A 19379-nucleotide genomic window follows, 5' to 3' on the forward strand; every position below is an offset into this window, starting at 1 on the left:
GCGCCGCCGGGCTGACGCTGAGCCGAGCGTGTGTCCGGCAGTGGAATCCGGTGCGCATTGTCGCTCGTTGCTCTCTTGTGCCATGCTGCTGCGGTTGGTCTGTGCGATACCAGCTGGGTTAGCTGAGCTGTGGAGCACAGCCTGGCCTCCTCACAACCCCAGTGAGCACCCTGGGGTGCTCCCAAGCGCTGCAAGTCCAAGGGCTTGGGAGTCTCCATCCTCGTCCTGTCTGTTATGAAGGAAGCTGTTAGCCCCAATCTGAAAAAACTTTCCTGGATTTTCCCAGCCAACTCCACAGCCCACACCGAAAGGAAGGGTGGACCAGCGGTGGGGCACATGCATAACCTGGGTTCAATGCCCTGCTCTGGCAGCCTCACTGGGTGACTATGGGCACGTTGCTTAGTGTCTTTGTGCCTCCGTTTCCCTTCTGTGCATCAATGGGGCCAGATAAGGGTTAAACCCTAGACAGATCGATCCAGCCCATTGTCCCTGGGAATGCTGTGAGGTCTCGACATCATGACATCGTTCTCCTACGTCAGATGTGCTATGACATCACCAGAGGCGGTGCCCGAACGTGAGGGCGAAGGCGTGTGCGAGGTCAGAAATGGCGTGCGTGTCACGCATGATGTAGGGTGCAATGCCGTGACGTCGTGGCTTTCCGTCGGGCTGCACACCCCATGATGTCATGGCGTGTGCTGGTGACATCACAGCGTGGTGCAGGGATGTGCCCACGGCCATTTTGGATGGGGTAATGAGGTGAGGTGTGTGAAATGAGATTAATGGGGGGGGTCTGCGCCGTCCCATGGTAACCATAGTAACCACGGCCATCCCAGCCCCGTTGCCTAGTAACCATAGCAACCCTGGCCAGGACCGCTCTCCTTGGCAACCACCAGCCTAGCGGCCTTTTCACGACACTTCCGCGCTGCGCTGCGGTGCATTGTGGGGCTCGTAGTCTTGCTGCGGCTGGCGGGCGCGGGCGGCGCCGGGGAGCGAGGCCGGCGGGACTACAGGCCCCAGGCGCCCCGGCGCGGCCCGGCGGACCCGTTGCATCAGCTGGCGGCGGGGAGCGTGGCCGGGCGAGGATGCGGCTGTACCTGAGCGAGGGCAGCGCCCAGGGCCTCAAGGTGGTGGCGGCGGCCGGGGCCAGCGGGGCCCGCGTGCGGCTGGAGCGGGTTCCCCCGGACGGTGAGTGGGGCAGGGACCCCCCCGCGCCCCCTCCTGCTCCTCCGGCCCCTCCCCCAACTCCCACCTGTCCCTCGGCCCCTCCCCCAACTCCCTCCTGCCCCTCGGCCCCTCCCAACCCCCTCCCCCCGGCCCCTCCCCCAACTCCCTCCTGCTCCTCCGGCCCCTCCCAACCCCCTCCCCCCGGCCCCTCCCCCAACTCCCACCTGCCCCTCGGCCCCTCCCCCCAGCGCCCCCTTCCCAACCCCCTCCTGCCCCTCCTCCCAGCGCCCTCCCCCAACTCCCTCCTGCTCCTCCGGCCCCTCCCAACCCCCTCCCCCCGGCCCCTCCCCCAACTCCCTCCTGCTCCTCCGGCCCCTCCCAACCCCCTCCCCCCGGCCCCTCCCCCAACTCCCACCTGCCCCTCGGCCCCTCCCCCCAGCGCCCCCTTCCCAACCCCCTCCTGCCCCTCCTCCCAGCGCCCTCCCCCAACTCCCTCCTGCCCCTCGGCCCCTCCCCCCAGAGCCCCCTTCCCAACCCCCTCCTGCCCCTCCTCCCAGTGCCCTCCCCCAACTCCCACCTGCCCCTCGGCCCCTCCCCCCAGCGCCCCCTTCCCAACCCCCTCCTGCCCCTCCTCCCAGTGCCCTCCCCCAACTCCCACCTGTCCCTCGGCCCCTCCCCCCAGCTTTCCCCTCCCAACCCCCTCCTGCCCCTCCTCCCAGCGCCCTCCCCCAACTCCCTCCTGCCCCTCGGGGGCCCCCCCCCAGCGCCCTCCCCCAACTCCCTCCTGCCCCCGGCCCCCCCATCTGTGCCCCCTCCTGCCCCTCGGCCCCCCCCGCGCCTCCTTCCCTATCCCCTCCTGCACCTTGGCCCCCCCCCAACCTCCTTCTATCCCTCAACTCCCCCCACCTCCGGCCCCCTCCCAACTCCCTCCTGCCTCCTACTTCCCAGCACCCCCCCAACTCCCTCCTGCCCCTCGCCCCCCCCTGCGCCCCCATCCCAACCCCCTCCTGCCCCCAGCACCCACCTCCCAACCCCCTCCTGCCTGCCCCTTGGTGTCCCCCCGGACTCCCCTTCCCAGGTGCGGATCCCCGAACCGTCACCTGCCCGACCTGCTGTCCCGTGCCTGGAACTCCCCCGGCTCAGCATCCCCCCCCCCCCCCCAGTACCACCCAACTCCCATCTGCCCCATTGCCCTGCCTCCCAATTCCCCTTCCCCTCCAACCCCAGCCTCCTAGTGCTCCACTCCTCTGGTGGTCCTCACCCCTTCCGCCCCCTCTGGCCCGGGACCCCTCCCCCCTTCCAGCCCGGGACCCCCAGGGCTGCTTCCTCCTCCTCCTCTCCCCAGGACCCCTCCCGTCCAACCTCCCCCTGTTCCCCCCAAGAACTGTGCCTCCCCCAGCCCCAGGATTACTCCTGGCCATGCCCGTGTGTCCCCCTCCCCATATCATCCTCCCTTTCCTCTCCCCTTTTAACCCAGGGCACATCCCTTGTGTCCCCTCAGGAGACCTCCCCTCCTGCCCATGGCTCCCTCACAATGCTCCCCTTCCCACAGGTCCTTGCCAGATGTGTCCTCCCACATGTGTAAGGACCCCCCCCCCACATCATGGACCATCTGCTATCCCTAGGGAGTGTCCTCTCCCCCTTCTCAGGGACCCGTCTCTACTGCCCCGTTTCCCTAGCCCCTTTTTCTCTGGGGTCACCTCCCTCAGGGCCCCCCCCTCCTCCCCCATTGTGCCTTAGCTCCCTCAGGGCCCTCCATCCTCCTCTCTCCCTAGGCCCCGGTCTCCTTGGCTCACAGTGCAATGCCCTAATGCCACGTGCTTTCCCCTCGGCAGGTCGCGTGGTCCCTTTCCTCACCCACCCGCGGGTGCCAGCCCTGCACCTGGACAGCGGCACTTTCCTCTTCTCCCCAAATGCCATCTGTCAGTAAGTGTCCCCTGCTGGTTTCTGGGCTGGAGGGTCTCCCGGCCCTGGGGAGGCCGTGCTAAGTCGCTGGAGGGTCAGCGCTCCCTGAGCACACGCTGTCCCGCTGCTGGGAACGGGCCCCTCCAGTGGCTCCCCGGTGCCTGCTGCAGTCAGACGAGGAACTTGGCATCTTGCTGTTCTTGGGCAATCAGCGTTCAGGGCCGGGTCCCGCCCCAGGATCTCGGGCCTAGCAACCCTCTGGTTTTGCCGAAGTGTTTCCTGCAGCTTTCAGGGCCCGGGGGAGGGGTTCCTGGCGGCAACTGGGGAGTGGGCTCTGGTGCAGCGGTTCTCAAATGCGGGGTGTGGCCACCAGGGGGCCAGAACAGCCTGGGGGGGCGGGAGTTGCAAAGTATCGACCTCTTCCCCTCCCTCCCTGTTGCTCCTGGCTGCACCTCTGGAGACAGGTGGGGCACAACACTGCAGGAGCAAGGTGAGTTCTCGACCCACCTTGGGCAGGACGGGGGGGAGGCGGGGCTTCTGCTGCCTCCCCAGGCCCCCCATGCATCCCCCCATGGCCCCTGGCTCCCGCTACCCCCCCCCCGGGCTTAATTTGTCCTGGGGCTTGCTGAGAAAAGGGATATTAAACAGGCAAGTATCACTTTCCCCAGCAGATTACTACCTGAAGAAATGACAGGGATTTGGGGGGGGTGGATCTGCATGTTTATTTGTTTCTCCTAACGTTAATTGAGTGTTTTAGGGAAACGTGTCAGTGCGGCCGCCAGCGAGAGTTGGTGGCCGCCCTCTGAGGCCACCAAAAAAGTGTTAAATCCCCTGTTTGGTGGTTAGAGCAAAGGGGACGTTGGGACTCCTAGGTCGGTGACGTGCTGTGTGAGCGTGGGGAAGTCAATGCTCCGGTAACGGGCGCTGCGTGGAGTTACCTGGGCTGCGGGATCTGCCATGTGCGTTCAGAGCTCCCCTTCCTTCCTGTTCTGCAGGTACTTCTTTCTCTTAGCTGGAAGGGAACCCAACGATCTCACCAATCAGTGGCTTGAATGGGAAGCAACGGAGCTGCAGGTGGGTCACCTGGAGAAGCGCTGCTTGGCGTGTCGGACGCGCAGGCTCTCTCAGACGCTGCTGCGGCCCAGCTAAACCTTTGTCTCTGTCCTTAGCCGGCCGTGTCCACAGCCCTGTATTGCCACCTGGTGCAAGGAAAGAAAGGAGGAGAGGTTCTGGGGGCCATCAGGAAAACGTTAACCTATATTGATCAAAGCTTGACCAGCAAGGCCACGCCTTACCTCGCCGGGGTGAGTAACTTATGGACTGGGGAAACCGAGGCCCGCTGAACTGAAGTGTCTCTCCCACAGCAGGGGCATGGCCAGGTTGGGACTAGAACCCAGGAGTCCTGGCTTTTGGTCCCCTGATCTTTAGAATCACTTAAATCGTTAGCCATGGGGAGCCCCGGCTTCACCCCACAAATGGCCGTGCGGGCAGCTGGCCAGGTGCCCAAAGTCACGTGAAGGAAGCAGCTTGTAGCTTCTGTCTCTGATGTGGTGAGCTCTGCCCGCGGAGGCTGAGTCCCAGCATGCAACGCTCGCATCTCGCTCGGAGCTGCAGGGCCGTACCGCTCTCCTGCAGTAAACATGGCTGCACAAAGACCTCCGGCTCCCCACTGCTCTCGCCCTCACGCCCTCGGCTTTCCTCTAGGAGGCAGAATCGATAGCCGACATTGTCCTGTGGGCCACCCTGTTTCCTGTGTTGCGGGATGAATTCTGCCTGCCAGGTAAGAGCTGCTGTCAGGGACCGTGGTGCTGGCGCCCCGAGGGTCCTGCGCCCACCCGGGGTGACACTCTTGATGCTGACACCCTTCTTCTCTTTCGAAGACGAGCTGGAGGCTCTGAGGAGCTGGTTCCAGACCATGAACCTCTCGGAGCCCTGCAGAAGCGCCGTGGCGTCCGTGCTGACGCCCAAGGGAGCCCAGGAGTTCAAAGGCTATCTGCAGAAACAGCCAGGGCCCAGCCTGCACTGGGAGAAGCCAGCAGCTAACGAGCCAGAGGTACCGTTCCCCCCGTCGCTCCGGCACGGCTGCCCCCCTGCCAGTGGGCCTGGGAACTAAGCCAGGCTGGGGATTCCCGCAATTCTTCAGAGCATGGAAACTGTCTCGAGAGAGAGAGGTGCTCTACTGAGCCTCTCTGGCCCCGTCTGCTCAGCCATGGACCCGGGCTGCAGCCGTTCTCTGCCTGGCCCAAGGGATCAGGCTGGGTAGGGTTGGGGGTATCCCTGCTAGTCAGAGAAACCCACAGGCCTTTAAACAGCGGCTGGTCTGAGCTCTGGGCCCCAAACCCGAGTGTGTGTCATAAAACCAGCTGAATTGAAACGCAACTGGGAACAGCGAGGCTTACGGTGGGTGTGCGGGCGCCTGCTTCGCGGGAGAAGCCTGGGGCAGTGCCCGCCCTTCCCCCGGGCGTGGGGACGCTCTCCAGCCCCACGTTGGGGTGCAGGGCTCCAGCTGGCAGCTGTCCCTGCCGGTGGCGTCGCCTTGAGCGTCTGCGGCCCTAGCGCCAAGCCCAGCTGCCGCTCATCCGGCATCCCTCCCGCTAGGAAGAGGAATTGGCCGAGCGCTCGTTGTCGGAGGAAGAAATCACAGCCGCCGCGGAGGCCTGGGCCAGAGGCCCGGCAGCCCTGCCCGAACGCTGGCAGCCGGCGAGCCCTGTGTGAGTGCCGCGGGGCGGGGAGAAGGGGGCTGAGCGGAGGGCTGGAGGGCCCGGGACTGGCTGCTGAGCTCGCCCATGGTGGGAGGTGCTGCTGGGTAAGGGGCCGGCTCCATCCCCCGTGAAAGGTGTCATGGAGTGTGGGGGAGACAAGGCCCTGCACCCCCGGCTTCCTGCGATTCACCACGACTCTCAGCCAGCCAGTAAAACGGAAGGTTTATTTAGACGACAGGAACACAGTCCAAAACAGAGCTTGTCGGTAGAGACAACACGACCCCCTCAGTCAGGTCCATCTTGGGGGGCCAGGGGAGGCCAGGAGGTCTGTCTGACCTCCCCTCCATTTTCCCAGCCAGCTCTAAACTGAAACTCTCCAGCCCCTCCTCTCACCTTTGTGTCTTTCCCCGCCAGGAGGCCACCTGATCTTTGTTCTCCAACACCTTCAGTTGGCACCTTTGCAGGGGAGGGGCCCAGGCCATCAGTGGCCAGGAGACAGGGTGTCGGCCATTCTCTGTGCAGACACCATCACACTGGCCCCCTAGGGGCCTGCAACAATCCCCCCCCCCCAACACTCGAGAAATGCATAGGGGAAACTGAGGCACCCACACAGCACTCAGAGAAAACATTAAGAACATTCCCATTTCGTCACAAAAGGCCCTTTGGCTGGCCCATGATCGCTAGGGGAGCGATGGGAGGGGGCCCCTCGTCCTGTTCTCTCCCTGGGCAGCGTACCCAGCCTCTGCTGGTTTGGGAGTCAAGGGCCCAGCCATCTGCCCCCAGCCTGCAGGCCAGGATCCCCCTCCCCTTTGTTCTGCACCGTCCTGCCGTCCCTGGGCGGCTCATGGCCCTTCTCTCCTCAGGCTGCCCGTGGAGGGCAAAAGGAACATCCTGATCACCAGCGCCTTGCCCTACGTCAACAACGTGCCCCACCTTGGGAACATCATCGGCTGCGTCCTCAGCGCCGACGTCTTCGCCAGGTACGGTGGCCCGGGGCAGGCCCCGGCGGTTTGGCGGCTTTGGCCGGGAGCCTCGGCCAGCCCCCAGCGCAGCCCTGCTGGGCTCCTAGAGGAAGGGGGACGCAGGGTCTTCCCAGCTGGAGCAGCCGAGTCCCAGCCAGGAGGAGGGCGAGGGTTGGGCTGGCAGAGGGGGCCAACGCTGCTGTGTGAGCATGACTGGCACCCATGGCCCTGGGTAGCGCGGGCACTTGGACCTACCGCCCCTTGTACGTCTGTCCCCTTGGGTCAATGAGATAGAAGGGTGCCCAAGGACAGAGCTTAGAGGCCACTTCCCAGAGCCTGCCCCACAACTCCCCCCCCGCCCAAGGGGTCCAGTGCAGCAGCTCTCAAACCCCACGGGCCTCTGCAGCCCCTGAGGGCAGCGGGGCTCAAGCCCCCTCCAGGGAATCCCGTCTCCTAAGGCGCCCCCCCCTCGGCCAGGTACTGCCGCCTGCGGAACTGGAACACGCTCTATGTGTGTGGCACGGATGAGTACGGCACGGCCACGGAGACCAAGGCCCTGGAGGAGGGGCTGACGCCCCAGCAGATCTGCGACAAGTACAATGCCATCCACGCCCAGATCTACCGCTGGTTCGACATCTCCTTTGACTACTTCGGCCGGACCACCACAGCCCACCAGACCACGTAGGTGTCGGGCCGGAGTGGGGAGGGCGTGCGGAAGCAGCGAGATCCGGGGAGGGAGGAGGACGCAGAGCTGGGGCTGCCATGACTCAGTCAGGACACGGTAGTTGTCTCCGGGCCTGGCGCGTTGGGCATTGATGCCCCAAGCGCTGGGCACTTAACTGAGCATGGACAGATGTTCCCCCTCCGGACCAAGGCACGACCTGCCCCCCGCGTTCCTTGAGCAGCTGTTGCAGTCTGGGGGTGGTGGCTGGGAGGAAGCAGCGCCCCAGTGTGGCCCTTGCTCTAGGGGGGCTGTTCTCCCATCCTTCCCTGGCGTGTCTCAGAATAGCCCAGGACATCTTCCGGCGCCTGCTGGAGCGCGACATGCTGCTGACGGACACCGTGGACCAGCTGCGGTGCGAGCGCTGCCAGCGCTTCTTGGCCGACCGCTTCGTGGAGGGCACCTGCCCCTTCTGCAACTACGAGGAGGCCCGGGGCGATCAGTGTGACAAGTGCGGGAAGCTCATCAACGCGGTGGAGCTCAAGGTACCACAGTCGGTGGTGGGGGTAGAGATGCTCTCCCGGAGCCACGCAAGGCTGGAGTCGGGCCCCCCACAGTGTGATACTCCCCAAGGACCCTGGGAAAGCGGCTCTTCGCTTGTGCCCATCGGCCCATGAGCCCCTGCCCCATGCTCTGCGGTCTCTGCATTCCCCCCGCCCCCCCGTGCTTCACAGGCCATGTGCTTCCTCCCCCCAGAAACCTCAGTGCAAAGTGTGCAAAGACTCCCCGGTGGTGAAGTCCTCGCAGCATCTCTTCCTGGACCTGCCCAAGGTGAGTGCAGCTGCCCAAGGGGGGCGGGGTGGGGGGGAGAGTCTGGAACAGGGGGTGGAGGACTCCCCCCCGCCCCCCCAAATCCTGCGACAGCGGGTTCTAGCTCCGGCTCGTTTCTCGTACCCCGGCAGCTGGAGGGGCTCCTGGAGAAGTGGCTGGAGCAGTCGTGGGCCACGGGCGACTGGACGGCCAACTCCCGCTTCATTACCCGCTCCTGGATCCGCGACGGCCTCAAGCCCCGCTGCATCACCCGCGACCTGAAATGGGGGACGCCCGTCCCCCTGGACGGCTTCCGCGACAAGGTGAGCTGGGCCGCGGGTGGGCGGGGCCGGAGCAGCTCTCCCTGCTGCTCACTCTGTCACCGGGAGCGTCCTCTGCCCTGGCGCGCCAGCGGGGCGTCCGCCTTGCAGCCGTGGGCCTGCTCTGGGGCGGGCCGGCCGGCCTGGGACATGCTGCCCCTGAGGAACCGCCCTGCTTCGTCCCTGGGTGCCCCCTGGGCACGGGGGTGCCACGTATGTGCCCTGGACAAGGGCAGCGGGCTCCGCCTCGGAGACTGACCTGGCCAAAGGCGAGCGAGCCCCTGGGCTGGAGCTGTGCTGAGCCCTTGTGCCGCTCCGTCCCTGTCCCCCCAGGTGTTCTACGTCTGGTTCGATGCCCCGATCGGCTACCTGTCCATCACGGCCAACTACACAGACCAGTGGGAGAGGTGGTGGAAGAACCCGCAGCAGGTGAGGTGCCCGGGCCCCTCGGTGGGTTGGGATCTGGCTCCAGCTGGGAGGGGAGTCGGGACTCCTGGGTTCTGCTCCGGATCTGCAGCCTGTCCCCTCCCCCTCTCGTGGTGCCATGGCTAGGAAATGCTCTAGGCTGGGGTGGGAAGACTTTTTGGTCTGAGGGCCACATCTGGGTAGGGAAATTGTATGACGGGCCATGAATGCTCATGAAATTGGGGTTGGGGTGTGGGAGGGGGCGAGGACTCTGGCTGGGGGTGTGGGCTCTGGGGTGGGGCCAGAAATGAGTTCAGGGTGCAGGAGGGGGCTCCGGGCTGGGACCGAGGGGTTCGGTGGGTAAGAGGGGGATCGGGGCTGGGGAAGGGAGTTGGGGCATGGGGAGAGGCTATGGGGTACAGGCTCCGGGTGGCACTTATCTCAAGCAGCTCCCAGAAGCAGTGGCATGTCCCTTCTCCGGCTCCTACGCGGAGACGCGGCCAGGTGGCTGTGCGCTGCTCTGTCTGCAGGCACCACCCTTCAGCTCCCATTGGCCGCGGTTCCCAGCGGGGGCAGCGTGCAGAGCAGAGCCCCTTGGGTGCCCATACGCGTAGGAGCTGGAGGGGGACATGCCCCGCCTTCTGGGAGCCACGCGGAGTGGGGCAAGCCCCGGACCCCACTCCGTGGCGGGAACTTGAGGCCACGTTAAAACATCTGGAGGGCCGGATGCAGCCCCAGGCTATAGTTTGCCCACCCCTGCTCTAGGAGGCGGAGTGGGCACCCAGCCGGGACTCGTTAGGAGTCTGGAATGGGCAGAACTTGCCAATGAGATGAGAAGGGGCAAGGGAGGGGCTGCGCCCACGGTGCCACCCAGCTCCAGGGTGCATGGGGGCCAGGCTGGCTCTGAGAGTGGGGCTGACCCCCTCATCCCCTCCAAGCCGTGCCACTGGGCTCAGCACCGGTAGGACTGACACCTCCCTCACCCCCCCCCCAGGTCCAGCTGTACAACTTCATGGCCAAGGACAACGTCCCCTTCCACAGCGTCGTCTTTCCCTGCACGCTGCTCGGTGCCGAGGATAACTACACGCTAGTCAACCACCTCATCGCCACGGGTACTGCGGGGGGGGGGGGGGCGCGGTGTGGGCAGGGTTGGTTGCTAGGGGGCAGGGCGGGGTTGGTTGCTAGGGGGCAGTGCTGGGCAGACCAGGGAGGAGTTAGGTCAAGGGGGAGGGGGGGTCCAGCCAGTGGGTGTGTGCAGACTAGGGAGGGGCTGGGGCCAGTGCAGGGGGTGGGCAGGGCAGGGTTGGTTGCTAGGGGGCAGTACGGGGGGGCAGGGCAGGGTTGCTAGGGGGCAGTGCTCGGTGGGCCAGGGAGGAGTTAGGTTGTGGGGGCTGCAGGTTGTGGGTCAGGGCTGGGGGGAAGGCTCAGGGGGATGATGTGCAGACTCCAGTCTCTCACGTCGTCCCCAGAGTACCTGAACTACGAGGACGGGAAGTTCTCCAAGAGCCGCGGCATGGGGGTGTTTGGGGACATGGCCCAGGACACGGGGATCCCCGCCGACATCTGGCGCTTCTACCTGCTCTTCCTGCGCCCCGAGGGGCAGGACAGTGCCTTCTCCTGGACCGACCTCATGCTGAAGAACAACTCCGAGCTGCTCAACAACTTGGGCAACTTCGTCAACAGGTACTGGGTGGGCCCCGCAGGGGGCGCCGGGCTGCAGCGAGGTCTGCGGGGGGTGGGAGCTGGAGCGGGCTGCGCATGTGGGGGGAGATGGGCCGAGCTTGGCGTGGGTGGGATGTGGCTCACTCTCTCCCCCCCTCCCCCAGGGCCGGGATGTTCGTCTGTAAGTTCTTCGGGGGGCGTGTCCCCCCCATGGAGCTGGGCGCGGACGACAAGCGGCTGCTGGCTCATGTCACCCTGGAGCTGCGCCAGTACAACCAGCTGCTGGAGAAGGTCCGGTGAGTCCCGGGGGCTGAGGGGCAAGGATGGGCTGGCTCTGGCCCTGCCCTGCCCAGCCCAGCTGCGGTCAGGGTGGTGGTGGGGGGAGGGCGCACAGAGCGGCCAGCCCCCAGAGGCCCCGCTGCCCTGTGTTGGTTTGCTCCAGAAGGGCGTGGCCTGCGAGGGTACATGGGGCAGTAGCTGGCAGAGGAGGCGTCCATGCCCCACACGGCCAGGGACAGCGAGCTGGTGAGATTCCTGCCCCCAGCCCATCGCGTCGTGTGGCCGCTGGGTCTCGCCAGCATGCTCAGGGTCCATCTGGTCACCGTAAGTGGGGTCGGGAATGAATTTCCCCCGGGACAGATTGGCCGAGATTTTCACCTCCCCCTGCAGCGAGGGGCCCAGGTAGATTTGAACTGGCGTCAATGGTGCCTTCTCTGGACCGTGGGCTCTGGAACCCGGGATTGGAGGAGGTTGGGGGGGCCTGCGAGGTGCAGGGCAGACTAGGTGATCACCCTGTTCAATGCTGGCCGCAGAGTCTGAGTCTGTCGTCCCCCCCGCAGGATCCGGGACGCCCTGCGCTGCATCCTGAGCATTTCTCGCTACGGCAACCAGTACATCCAGGTGAACGAGCCGTGGAAACGGATCAAGGGTCATGACGCTGACAGGTAGGGGGCGGGGCCAGACCCACCCACCAGCTCGCCCCTGGGGGGCAGAGGATCCCCGGAGGGGGGCGGGGGGGAAATCGGGGCTGCCTGGCTCAGCGAGGCGGGGAAACTGTTCCACTGGCTTAGCCAAGTCCTAGTGACCAGGTGAATGGGCCAAACTCACCTCCCCCCACTTGATATGGGATCCCCCCCCCCCGCTACCCCAACCCTGGGATCCCCCCCCACAGCTCTGCCCCTCACTCCTGACCCGCAGCCCCTGCTACCCAGCCTCCCCATGGTGCTGATTCTGGCTATTAATTTTGCGGCTGGAAGCCGGGCTGATACCCCCCCAAAACACTGTGATTGCTAGAGTCTGCACCCCACTCTGACGGGGGTGGGGGGTGTCCCGTTTTCCAGGACTCGGGCGGGCACAGTGACGGGCGTCGCCGTCAATATCGCCTCCCTGATCTCAGTCATGCTGCAGCCGTACATGCCCAGCATCAGCGCCACCATCCAGCGCCAGCTCTGTGTGCCGCAGGCCTGCAACGTGCTGACGGACACCTTCCTCTGCCTCCTGCCCCCCGGGCACCAGATCGGCACGGTAGGCGCGCAGCCCGGGCCTGGCGCGGGGGGTTGGCGGAGTCTGCAGCCCCCTGCAGGGGAGGGAGGGGCGGAGGGAAGGCGGTGGGCAGGCCGGGTGTTAACATCTTCCCCCTCCCCTGCCAGGTGACTCCCCTGTTTCAGAAGCTGGAGGGCGAGCAGATTGAAGCCCTGCGGAAGCGGTTTGGTGGAGGGCAGGTGAGCCCCAATCCTGACCCCTGTCCCCTACCTGGGGCATCTGTGGCACTCCGGGGCCATTTCCTGGGGGCTGGGGCAGGCCCCGCAGCTCCTGCGTGACCCACTGCTGGAAGGAAAGCCCTGCCCATCCTCATGGGGGGGCCCAAGCTGGTGTGTGCCAGGGCTCCCCCTGCTGGCTGACTGGAAGGAAGGCGCCCCAGCCAGCAGGGAGGGAGTGACCCGGCAACCCCTCGCTGGCCTTGCCCAGCGACATGCTTTGCTCTCTTGCTACCTGTCCTCACCTGCTCTCTCCTCTCTCCTTTCCCAGCCTGAAGACTCCACCTTGGAGCTGAAGGTAACGCTTGCCCCGCTCTCTGGGGCATGCCTGGGGGGCATGAGTGACAACCCCTGTCTCTTCCTTTCCTCTCACCGCCTCCAGTGCGAGGGCCAGATGCCGTGTGGCCCAGCCCTGCGGGAGTTACGCATGCGTGGTTCCCTCTCCGCTGCTATGGGGGCTCTGACCCTACACCCCACCTGGCTCCACCAGGGGGAACTCTCCCTCAACCCCCCCGGGAGGGGGCTCTGCTAGGCCTGGGGAAAGCCAGGCAGAGCCTGTTGTGTTAGGACTCCCTGACTTCCCTTCCCCTCCGCAGGCACATGCTGCCCGCATGGCCTCGGCCGATATGACACCCCCTGGGCCTGGGGGAGGCGCTGTGCTGGCAGGGGACCCCCAGAAGGTCAAGGAGCTGGCTGAGGAGGTGGCCAAACAGGTGAGTGGCACCTCTGCTTGTGCTCAGGGCAGGCTGCGTTCCTGGCAGGCCCAAGCCCCCCAGGGCCGGGGATCAGCTGGGGCCCTGCGGTTCAGCTTCTCCCCCGCCTGGGGCCAGAGCCTCTCCAGCTCTGCATGGAGCCAGAGACTGAGCTAACAGTTGCCCTCTGTGTCCAGGCCGACCGCGTGCGCCAGCTGAAGGCCAGCAAGGCAGAGAAGGGGCAGATCGACGCCGAGGTTGCCAAGCTGCTGGAGCTGAAGAAGCAGCTGGCGTTGGCTGAAGGGAAGACCCCCGAGCCCCCGGCCCCCAAGGGGAAGAAGAGGAAATAGCTCCCGCATGCCTCAGGGCAGTGGCAGCACAGGTTCTCCCCCTGCTGGGGGATCTGCACCTGCCCCCTCCAGCCCCAGAAGAAATACCTGTGAGCAGCCCAGGCTGTGGGGCCTGGCCCAGCTCAGCCTCCCCTTTCGGGCCCCTCCTGCAGCAACTGCGCTGAGTGCAAGGAGCCCCTGACCCGCCTCCCCCCGTTCCCAGCCCACACAAGGACCCGCAGAGCCACTCGGGCACACAGGGTGTAATGGGGGAAGCGCTGACCGCGCGGGGACATACAATAAAGGGTTTGCTAGATGTGCTGTGACGCTCATTACAACAGCCCCTTCCGTAGCTCCAGGACGCAGCGGCCCTCGTTAAATAGCAGTTCGTCATGTGCGGGGTTGTGCCAGCTGGCCCGGGAGAACGTGGCTGAGTGTCTGCTAGTCCCAGCATCAGGCTGGCACAACCAGGAGTGGGAGCTCCCGCCATCCAGGTCTTTGCCAGCTCCCACCCCCCGCAGCATCAGCAGACGTAGGGCCCTCCGGGGCTGTGGTCTGAGTCAATCTGCCTAGGGCGGCCTCAGGTCCAGGCCCTGGCTCTGCACAGCTGTCTTGTGGCAAGCGGGCCACACACTACCAGGGCCCAGCTGCCCCCTGTGAATCCAACAGGCACAGGGCACTGCAGCCCCGTGGGCTCAGTTCAGCCCTCCACCTTCTGCAGGTTCACCATGCGCTCAATCAGTGCCGCCCTGGTGGCCTCCACCTCTGCGCTCAGTCGCTCGATCTCCTGCTTGAGCCGCTCGTTCTCGGCCATCAGCTCTGTCACCCTCCTCTCGTTCTGCTCCTTCTCCCCGCTCCGCTTCTTGCCCTGCCCTTGGGGCTGGCTGCTTCTCTTCCTCTTCACGCCGCGGGCCGGGCCTGCCCCCTCCTCATCCTCCGTGCAGGTCTGAGCCGGGGAGCTCTGGCTGGAGTCCGATTCAGGGCGCCCCACCAGCTCCTCGGGCGCTCCGCTCAGCAGCTCCAGCAGCTCAGCCGTCAAGCTGGCATCCAGCTCGGGGGCATCGCCTGTCGGCTCCGCCAAGGGGGCCGGGAAATCCAAGCCCCATAGCAGCGCTGTGGCATCAAGTGTGGCAAGGTCTTTCTAGAGAGAGAGTGAGTGTCAGTGGGGCCAAGGGGCAAGCCAGGCTAGGGCCCCCCCACACACACCTGCCCCTTACTCACCTGTTCTGCTCCCCTGGGGGGCAGGGATGTCCCCCCATTCTCATCCGAGGACAGCACCTCCTGCAGGTCCTCGTACCAGGCCTCCAGCTCCCAGCTGGGCAGGGAGGCGGGCACCGGCTCGGCTGCCATCGTCAGGTCTGTCCGGCCGTCTCCCTGGCGAAAGAGGGAGAAAACCATTAGCAGCAGGCCCAAAACTGGGCCCAGGGGGCACTGTCCAAAGCTCCCCTCAGCACCCTACACTAAAACAAACCAGCTGCTGCGGGAAGAGCTGAAAGGGGCCCGGGAGAGGCGCTAAAGGCCAACACCCCCTCCCTCAGTCATGCTAGGCGGGGCCAGAAGCCAGGCAAGGACACGAGGCCCTGGGGAGAGAGAGGCCCTGGGGAGAGACAGCGTGTCTCAGCCTGATGCCCGGGCAAGTGGAGGGCAGGCGGGCTCTCTCCAGCCCAGCGAGCAGGAAAGCTCCCTTTCACCGCTGCAGAGGGAGCCCTGGGGCAGGGCCCCAGCCCCACGGGACACCCATCTCAGCTGCGTCCCCCCTACGTAACGACCAGCCCCGGGTCTTACCTGCTCTCACGTGTGGTGATGTATGAAGACACACTTCCGTCTAGAAGACTGCGGGGGAAAGCAAATACAGAATCAGACAAGGCGGCGGTTTGGCAAATCTCCCCATGGGCCCAGAACCAGGCAGCACTAGCAGGGATGGAAAGGAAGAAATCTACAGGGAACAGCTGCCTGCCCTTACCTCCAGCCCGGTGTGACCCCACGACCCCTCCCCGCCGGGAACCGCTGCCTGCTCCGGCCCGGTGTGACCCCACGACCCCTCCCCGCCGGGAACTGCTGCCTGCTCCGGCCCGCTGTGACCCCCCCGACCCCTCCCCGCCGGGAACCGCTGCCTGCTCCGGCCCGCTGTGACCCCCCCGACCCCTCCCCGCCGGGAACCGCTGCCTGCTCCAGCCACTGGCTATTTTTAGCCTATGATGTTCGGGAAGTTCCAAGCAATGAGCCAACCCGCCCGCAAGCCTCGCTGCTTCCACCCCGCTGCTGGGGGAAGAGGCAGGATCTCCTCCCAAGTGCTAGAAGCGCAGACCTCAGAGGCGGTGCTGCTGAAAGCCACCCTGAGCCTGGGCTGGGCAGCTGGGATCAAAGGCCAAGAGGAACTGGATTCTCTTGCTCATAGAGCAAAGCTCTGCAGCCTCGTGCCGAGCTGGCCTGGGAGCCGGGGGAGAGGAGCTGCCGCCTCTAACCCTGCGCTCGTCCCCGTGGTACCTCAGCATCTTGCTTGTTGTAGGGCAAGATCCCCAATCTCCTTCCAGTGCCCCCACAGGGGCTCCTGGCCCTCCCTGGGGGGGTTCCCTGGCCAGTTAAGACAGCATTTCAGAGCAGTGCTTCCACAGTAACCCCCAGAGAAACTCCCAGGGCTTTCATCAGCCATCCCGCGCTGCGCTTCTGGGCCAACTGATGCAAGAAGGCGGCTGAGGTAGGGGCCCAGAACCACCTTGGGGCCTGGCTGCATGGAGCCGCCACCAAGGTCCCAGAGGAACGGGAGCAGAGGCTGGGTGGCTCAGAGGTCCATGCAGGGGAATCCTAGCACTAGGGAAGGAAGTTGTGTTACCCTGCAAGGCTGCAAACAGCCATGGATCTCCTAGAGCAGGAGGAACTGGTGGTCTCATCCCAGGCAAGTCTAATCTGCCCCTCACCCCGGCCTCTAAGTCCCACTGCGGGGTGGGGGGAATTCACAGCGGGAGTCTGGCAGTTGTATCAGTTCCCTAGATGCCAGAAGCTAGCCCCTCCCGGCATTTCACCCTGCATGGGGCAGGGGCGTTTTGGTTATGGCCTGCCCCCCGCCCCGGTAAGGACACTGACTGCAGGGGTCAGGCAGATCTCATCCAAGGTCAGAGCTAGGAATCGAAGCCAGGAGTCCTGGCTCAGGCAGGTTCCTCCCTCCCCTCATTGGGACAGAACCAGAGTAGCCCAGACACTTAGTCTCCTGGTCCTACTCCCCTCCCAGAGATGGATAGAACCCAGGAGTCCGGGCTCCCAGCCCCCCACATAGAACCTAGGAGTCCGGGCTCCCAGCCCCCCCCCATATATAGAACCCAGGAGTCCGGGCTCCCAACCCCCCCCCCCACATAGAACCTAGGAGTCCGGGCTCCCAACCCCCCCCCCCCCCCACATAGAACCTAGGAGTCCGGGCTCCCAACCCTCCCCCATATATAGAACCCAGGAGTCCGGGCTCCCAACCCCCCCCCCCCCAATATAGAACCCAGGAGTCCGGGCTGCCGGTTTAGCGCTGGCCAATGGGCTGGTGATAAGGCCCCGGGGGCTCTACCCCCCCCCGCACCTTCCTGCGCGGCCCCTGCTCCCCCTGGCCCCGGCTCCCGCGCTGCCTCCGGCTCATCCTCGCCCGCATCTTCTCCCTGCTGCTGCCGGTCTGGAACCGCCGCCTCGGCCGCCGCGCGCCCTTTAAGGAGCCCGCATGACGCAACCCTTGCACCAGCTCTGGCCAATCGGCGGTGCCGCCTTGATGACGTGCCCCTCGCCGCCGGCCAATCGGCCTGGCGGGCCCCGCCCCCTGGCGGTGACGCCAAGAGCGCCCGCCGCGTCGCACCCGGAAGTGGCTCCCGCTGGGTCACGAGTCTTAAAGGGTGAGTCACGCGGCGGGTGATGCAACGTCTGGCAACGGGGGCCCGGGCGCGCGGCGAGCCGCTCCGAGAGCCGGCGTGACGTCACGCCACGCCACACCCGCCGGCCCTTTAAAGGGCCAGCCCCCCCCAAAGCCCCCATCCCAGGGACCCCCCAGGGGCAACGTCCCCCCTCCCGGGACAGCCCCCCAAGACCCTCCCCATACCCTGGGGGTCCATCCCAGGGACCCCCCAGGGTAACCCCCCCACAGCCCCCCCGGCCAACTCCCCCCGACCAGGGACCCCCCAGGGTAACCCCCCCACAACCCCCCCCGGCCAGCTCCCCCCGACCAGGGACCCCCAGGGTAACCCCCCCACAACCCCCCCGGCCAGCTCCCCCCGACCAGGGACCCCCCAGGGTAACCCCCCCACAACCCCCCCGGCCAGCTCCCCCAGACCAGGGACCCCCCAGGGTAACCCCCCCACAACCCCCCCGGCCAGCTCCCCCAGACCAGGGACCCCCCAGGGTAACCCCCCCAACCCCTCCTGGCCAGCTCCCCCTGACCAGGGACCCCCCATGGTAACCCCCCCACAGTCCCCCCGTCCAGCTCCCCCTGACCAGGGACCCCCCAGGGTAACCCCCCCACAACCCCCCCGGCCAGCTCCCCCAGACCAGGGACCCCGCAGGGTAACCCCCCCGGCCAGCTCCCCCCGACCAGGGACCCCCCCAGGGTAACCCCCCCAACCTCTCCCAGCCAGCTCCCCCCGACCAGGGACCCCCCAGGGTAACGCCCCCACAGCCCCCCCAGGCCAGGTTCCCCAAGAGCCCCCCATCCCAGGGACCCCCCCCACAACTCCATCCAGGCCAGCTCCCCCAGACCAGGGACCCCCAGGGTAACGCCCCCTCCCAGGACAGCCCCCCAAGAACCCCGGGCCACCCCCCCAGACCAGGGACCCCCCACACTAACACCCCCTCCTGGGTCCAGGTCCCCCCCATCCTAGGGCCTCTCCCTGCCTGTGTAGGCCTCCCCCAGACCAGGGATCCTCTGGGGTAACTCCCCCCCCAGGCCAGAGAGCCCCACTGAGGCTCCCCCCACACCAAAGATCCCCCAAGACAAGGGCCTGCAGCCCCTGGGGAGGGACAGAAAAGAATCATCTAGGCCAGAGACCCCCCAGGGCAAGGACCCCCAAACCTGTGGGACCTCAAGGGAGCCCTGGGGCAAGAACTCCAGCAGGAACATCCGGGGGGGGGGGTGTCAAAGACTTCCCCGGCCAATGTCAGGGACCCCTCCAGGGTAAGGCCTCCCAGCCCCCCCCACACACACACACGCCAGGGGAGGTGCGGGGGGCAGTCTGAGCACATCCTGGGGGAGCTAGGAGGCTGAGCTCTCTTCCCCCCCCCGCCCCCGGAAGGAGAGGCTCTACATGAACCCCAAGGGCCTGAGGGAGGTGGCCTAGCCATGGGGGTGCATGCCCTGTCTCTGGGGTCTCTAGTGGCCACCTAGGGGCAGGGCTTTGGCTTCCCCCTTCGCTCCCATGACCATGGGGCTCAGCTCCCTCCAAGGGGAGCACCCCACTCTGCCCCAGCACCTCTCCCCGAACGCCAGGGTCCCCCGGCCTGCATCCCAGCACTGGGGGCAGGAGGTTGGTGGGACAGGGTCAGACGTTGGACAGTTCGATACTTGGGAGGTGGAGCTGCTGGGCTCCCACGTTCCCTCAGCCCCCCAGACGGGGGTGGGGGGCAGCGCTGGGACTGCTCCCCAGAGTCACTGGCCCCAGCCCTTGGCTCGGCAGCCACCTTGCTGCTGGGCAGCACCGGGCAGGTGGCCCCGGCCCACCTGTTACACCAATGGCCGTGCCAGGGCCCACCCTGCCACCCCAGGAACTGCCCGTGGAGGAAGTTCCCCCTGGACCCCCGTGAGTTACAGCTGGGAGGGTCCATCCCCCCGAGAAACCCAACCCCAGTGTGCCAGGCGCCCCCTGGGCCACACCTCTGGAGCCAGGGCCCTTCCAGAGCCCCATTGGTGCCCCTGCCATCTGGGGAGGGGGCTGCCCCAGCGGTGGCCCCCCTGGCTCCCCAGCCCCAGTGTCCAGGGGACTGTCCCAGTGTTGGAGGCTGCCCCAGGGATGTCCCCCCACCCCCGTGTCTGGGGGGGCTGCCCCAGTGG

The 19379-nt window shown here is 66.2% G+C and overlaps 2 protein-coding genes across 4 annotated transcripts; one reads left to right on the top strand and one right to left on the bottom strand.

The window, feature by feature from the left end:
• The first annotated feature begins 1029 nt into the window (after positions 1-1029).
• On the top strand, positions 1030-13685 carry MARS1 (methionyl-tRNA synthetase 1). 2 transcript variants are annotated; one of them, XM_054012636.1, is made up of 22 exons: positions 1030-1185; positions 3000-3090; positions 4065-4143; positions 4239-4373; positions 4774-4849; positions 4950-5122; positions 5668-5780; positions 6635-6751; positions 7211-7414; positions 7738-7939; positions 8151-8225; positions 8357-8527; positions 8858-8953; positions 9924-10041; positions 10399-10612; positions 10756-10887; positions 11431-11535; positions 11932-12115; positions 12241-12312; positions 12620-12646; positions 12945-13061; positions 13238-13685. In XM_054012636.1, exons 1-22 carry the CDS (start codon positions 1083-1085, stop codon positions 13388-13390), a joined length of 2757 nt encoding a protein of 918 aa, XP_053868611.1. In that variant the 5' UTR covers positions 1030-1082; the 3' UTR covers positions 13391-13685. The 2 variants fall into 2 exon arrangements, with proteins under 2 accessions (XP_053868611.1, XP_053868612.1); XM_054012637.1 differs by lacking the exon at positions 12620-12646 and having other exon boundaries at positions 1031-1185.
• On the bottom strand, positions 13618-17076 carry DDIT3 (DNA damage inducible transcript 3). Of its 2 annotated transcripts, XM_054012638.1 has the most exons (4): positions 16932-17076; positions 15155-15202; positions 14591-14743; positions 13618-14510 (listed from the first exon to the last, which is right to left on the bottom strand). In XM_054012638.1, the coding sequence occupies exons 3-4, from the start codon at positions 14717-14719 to the stop codon at positions 14070-14072; spliced, it is 570 nt and encodes a 189-aa protein (XP_053868613.1). In that variant the 5' UTR covers positions 14720-14743; positions 15155-15202; positions 16932-17076; the 3' UTR covers positions 13618-14069. The 2 variants fall into 2 exon arrangements, with proteins under 2 accessions (XP_053868613.1, XP_053868614.1); XM_054012639.1 differs by lacking the exon at positions 16932-17076 and having other exon boundaries at positions 15155-15434.
• Positions 17077-19379: the final 2303 nt, after the last annotated feature.

This window comes from Malaclemys terrapin, chromosome 23, assembly GCF_027887155.1.
Source record: "Malaclemys terrapin pileata isolate rMalTer1 chromosome 23, rMalTer1.hap1, whole genome shotgun sequence".
NCBI classification, from domain to species: domain Eukaryota; kingdom Metazoa; phylum Chordata; order Testudines; family Emydidae; genus Malaclemys; species Malaclemys terrapin.

Excerpts from the sequence above, each read along its gene's own strand:
- MARS1 (XM_054012636.1), top strand. The coding sequence starts at position 1,083 with ATGCGGCTGTACCTGAGCGAGGGCAGCGCCCAGGGCCTCAAGGTGGTG. Across the intron at positions 12,313-12,619 it reads AGCGGTTTGGTGGAGGGCAG|CCTGAAGACTCCACCTTGGA; the intron begins GTGAGCCCCAAT and ends CTCCTTTCCCAG. Across the intron at positions 13,062-13,237 it reads CTGAGGAGGTGGCCAAACAG|GCCGACCGCGTGCGCCAGCT; the intron begins GTGAGTGGCACC and ends CTCTGTGTCCAG.
- DDIT3 (XM_054012638.1), bottom strand. The coding sequence starts at position 14,719 with ATGGCAGCCGAGCCGGTGCCCGCCTCCCTGCCCAGCTGGGAGCTGGAG. Across the intron at positions 14,511-14,590 it reads CCCCCAGGGGAGCAGAACAG|AAAGACCTTGCCACACTTGA; the intron begins GTGAGTAAGGGG and ends CTCTCTCTCTAG.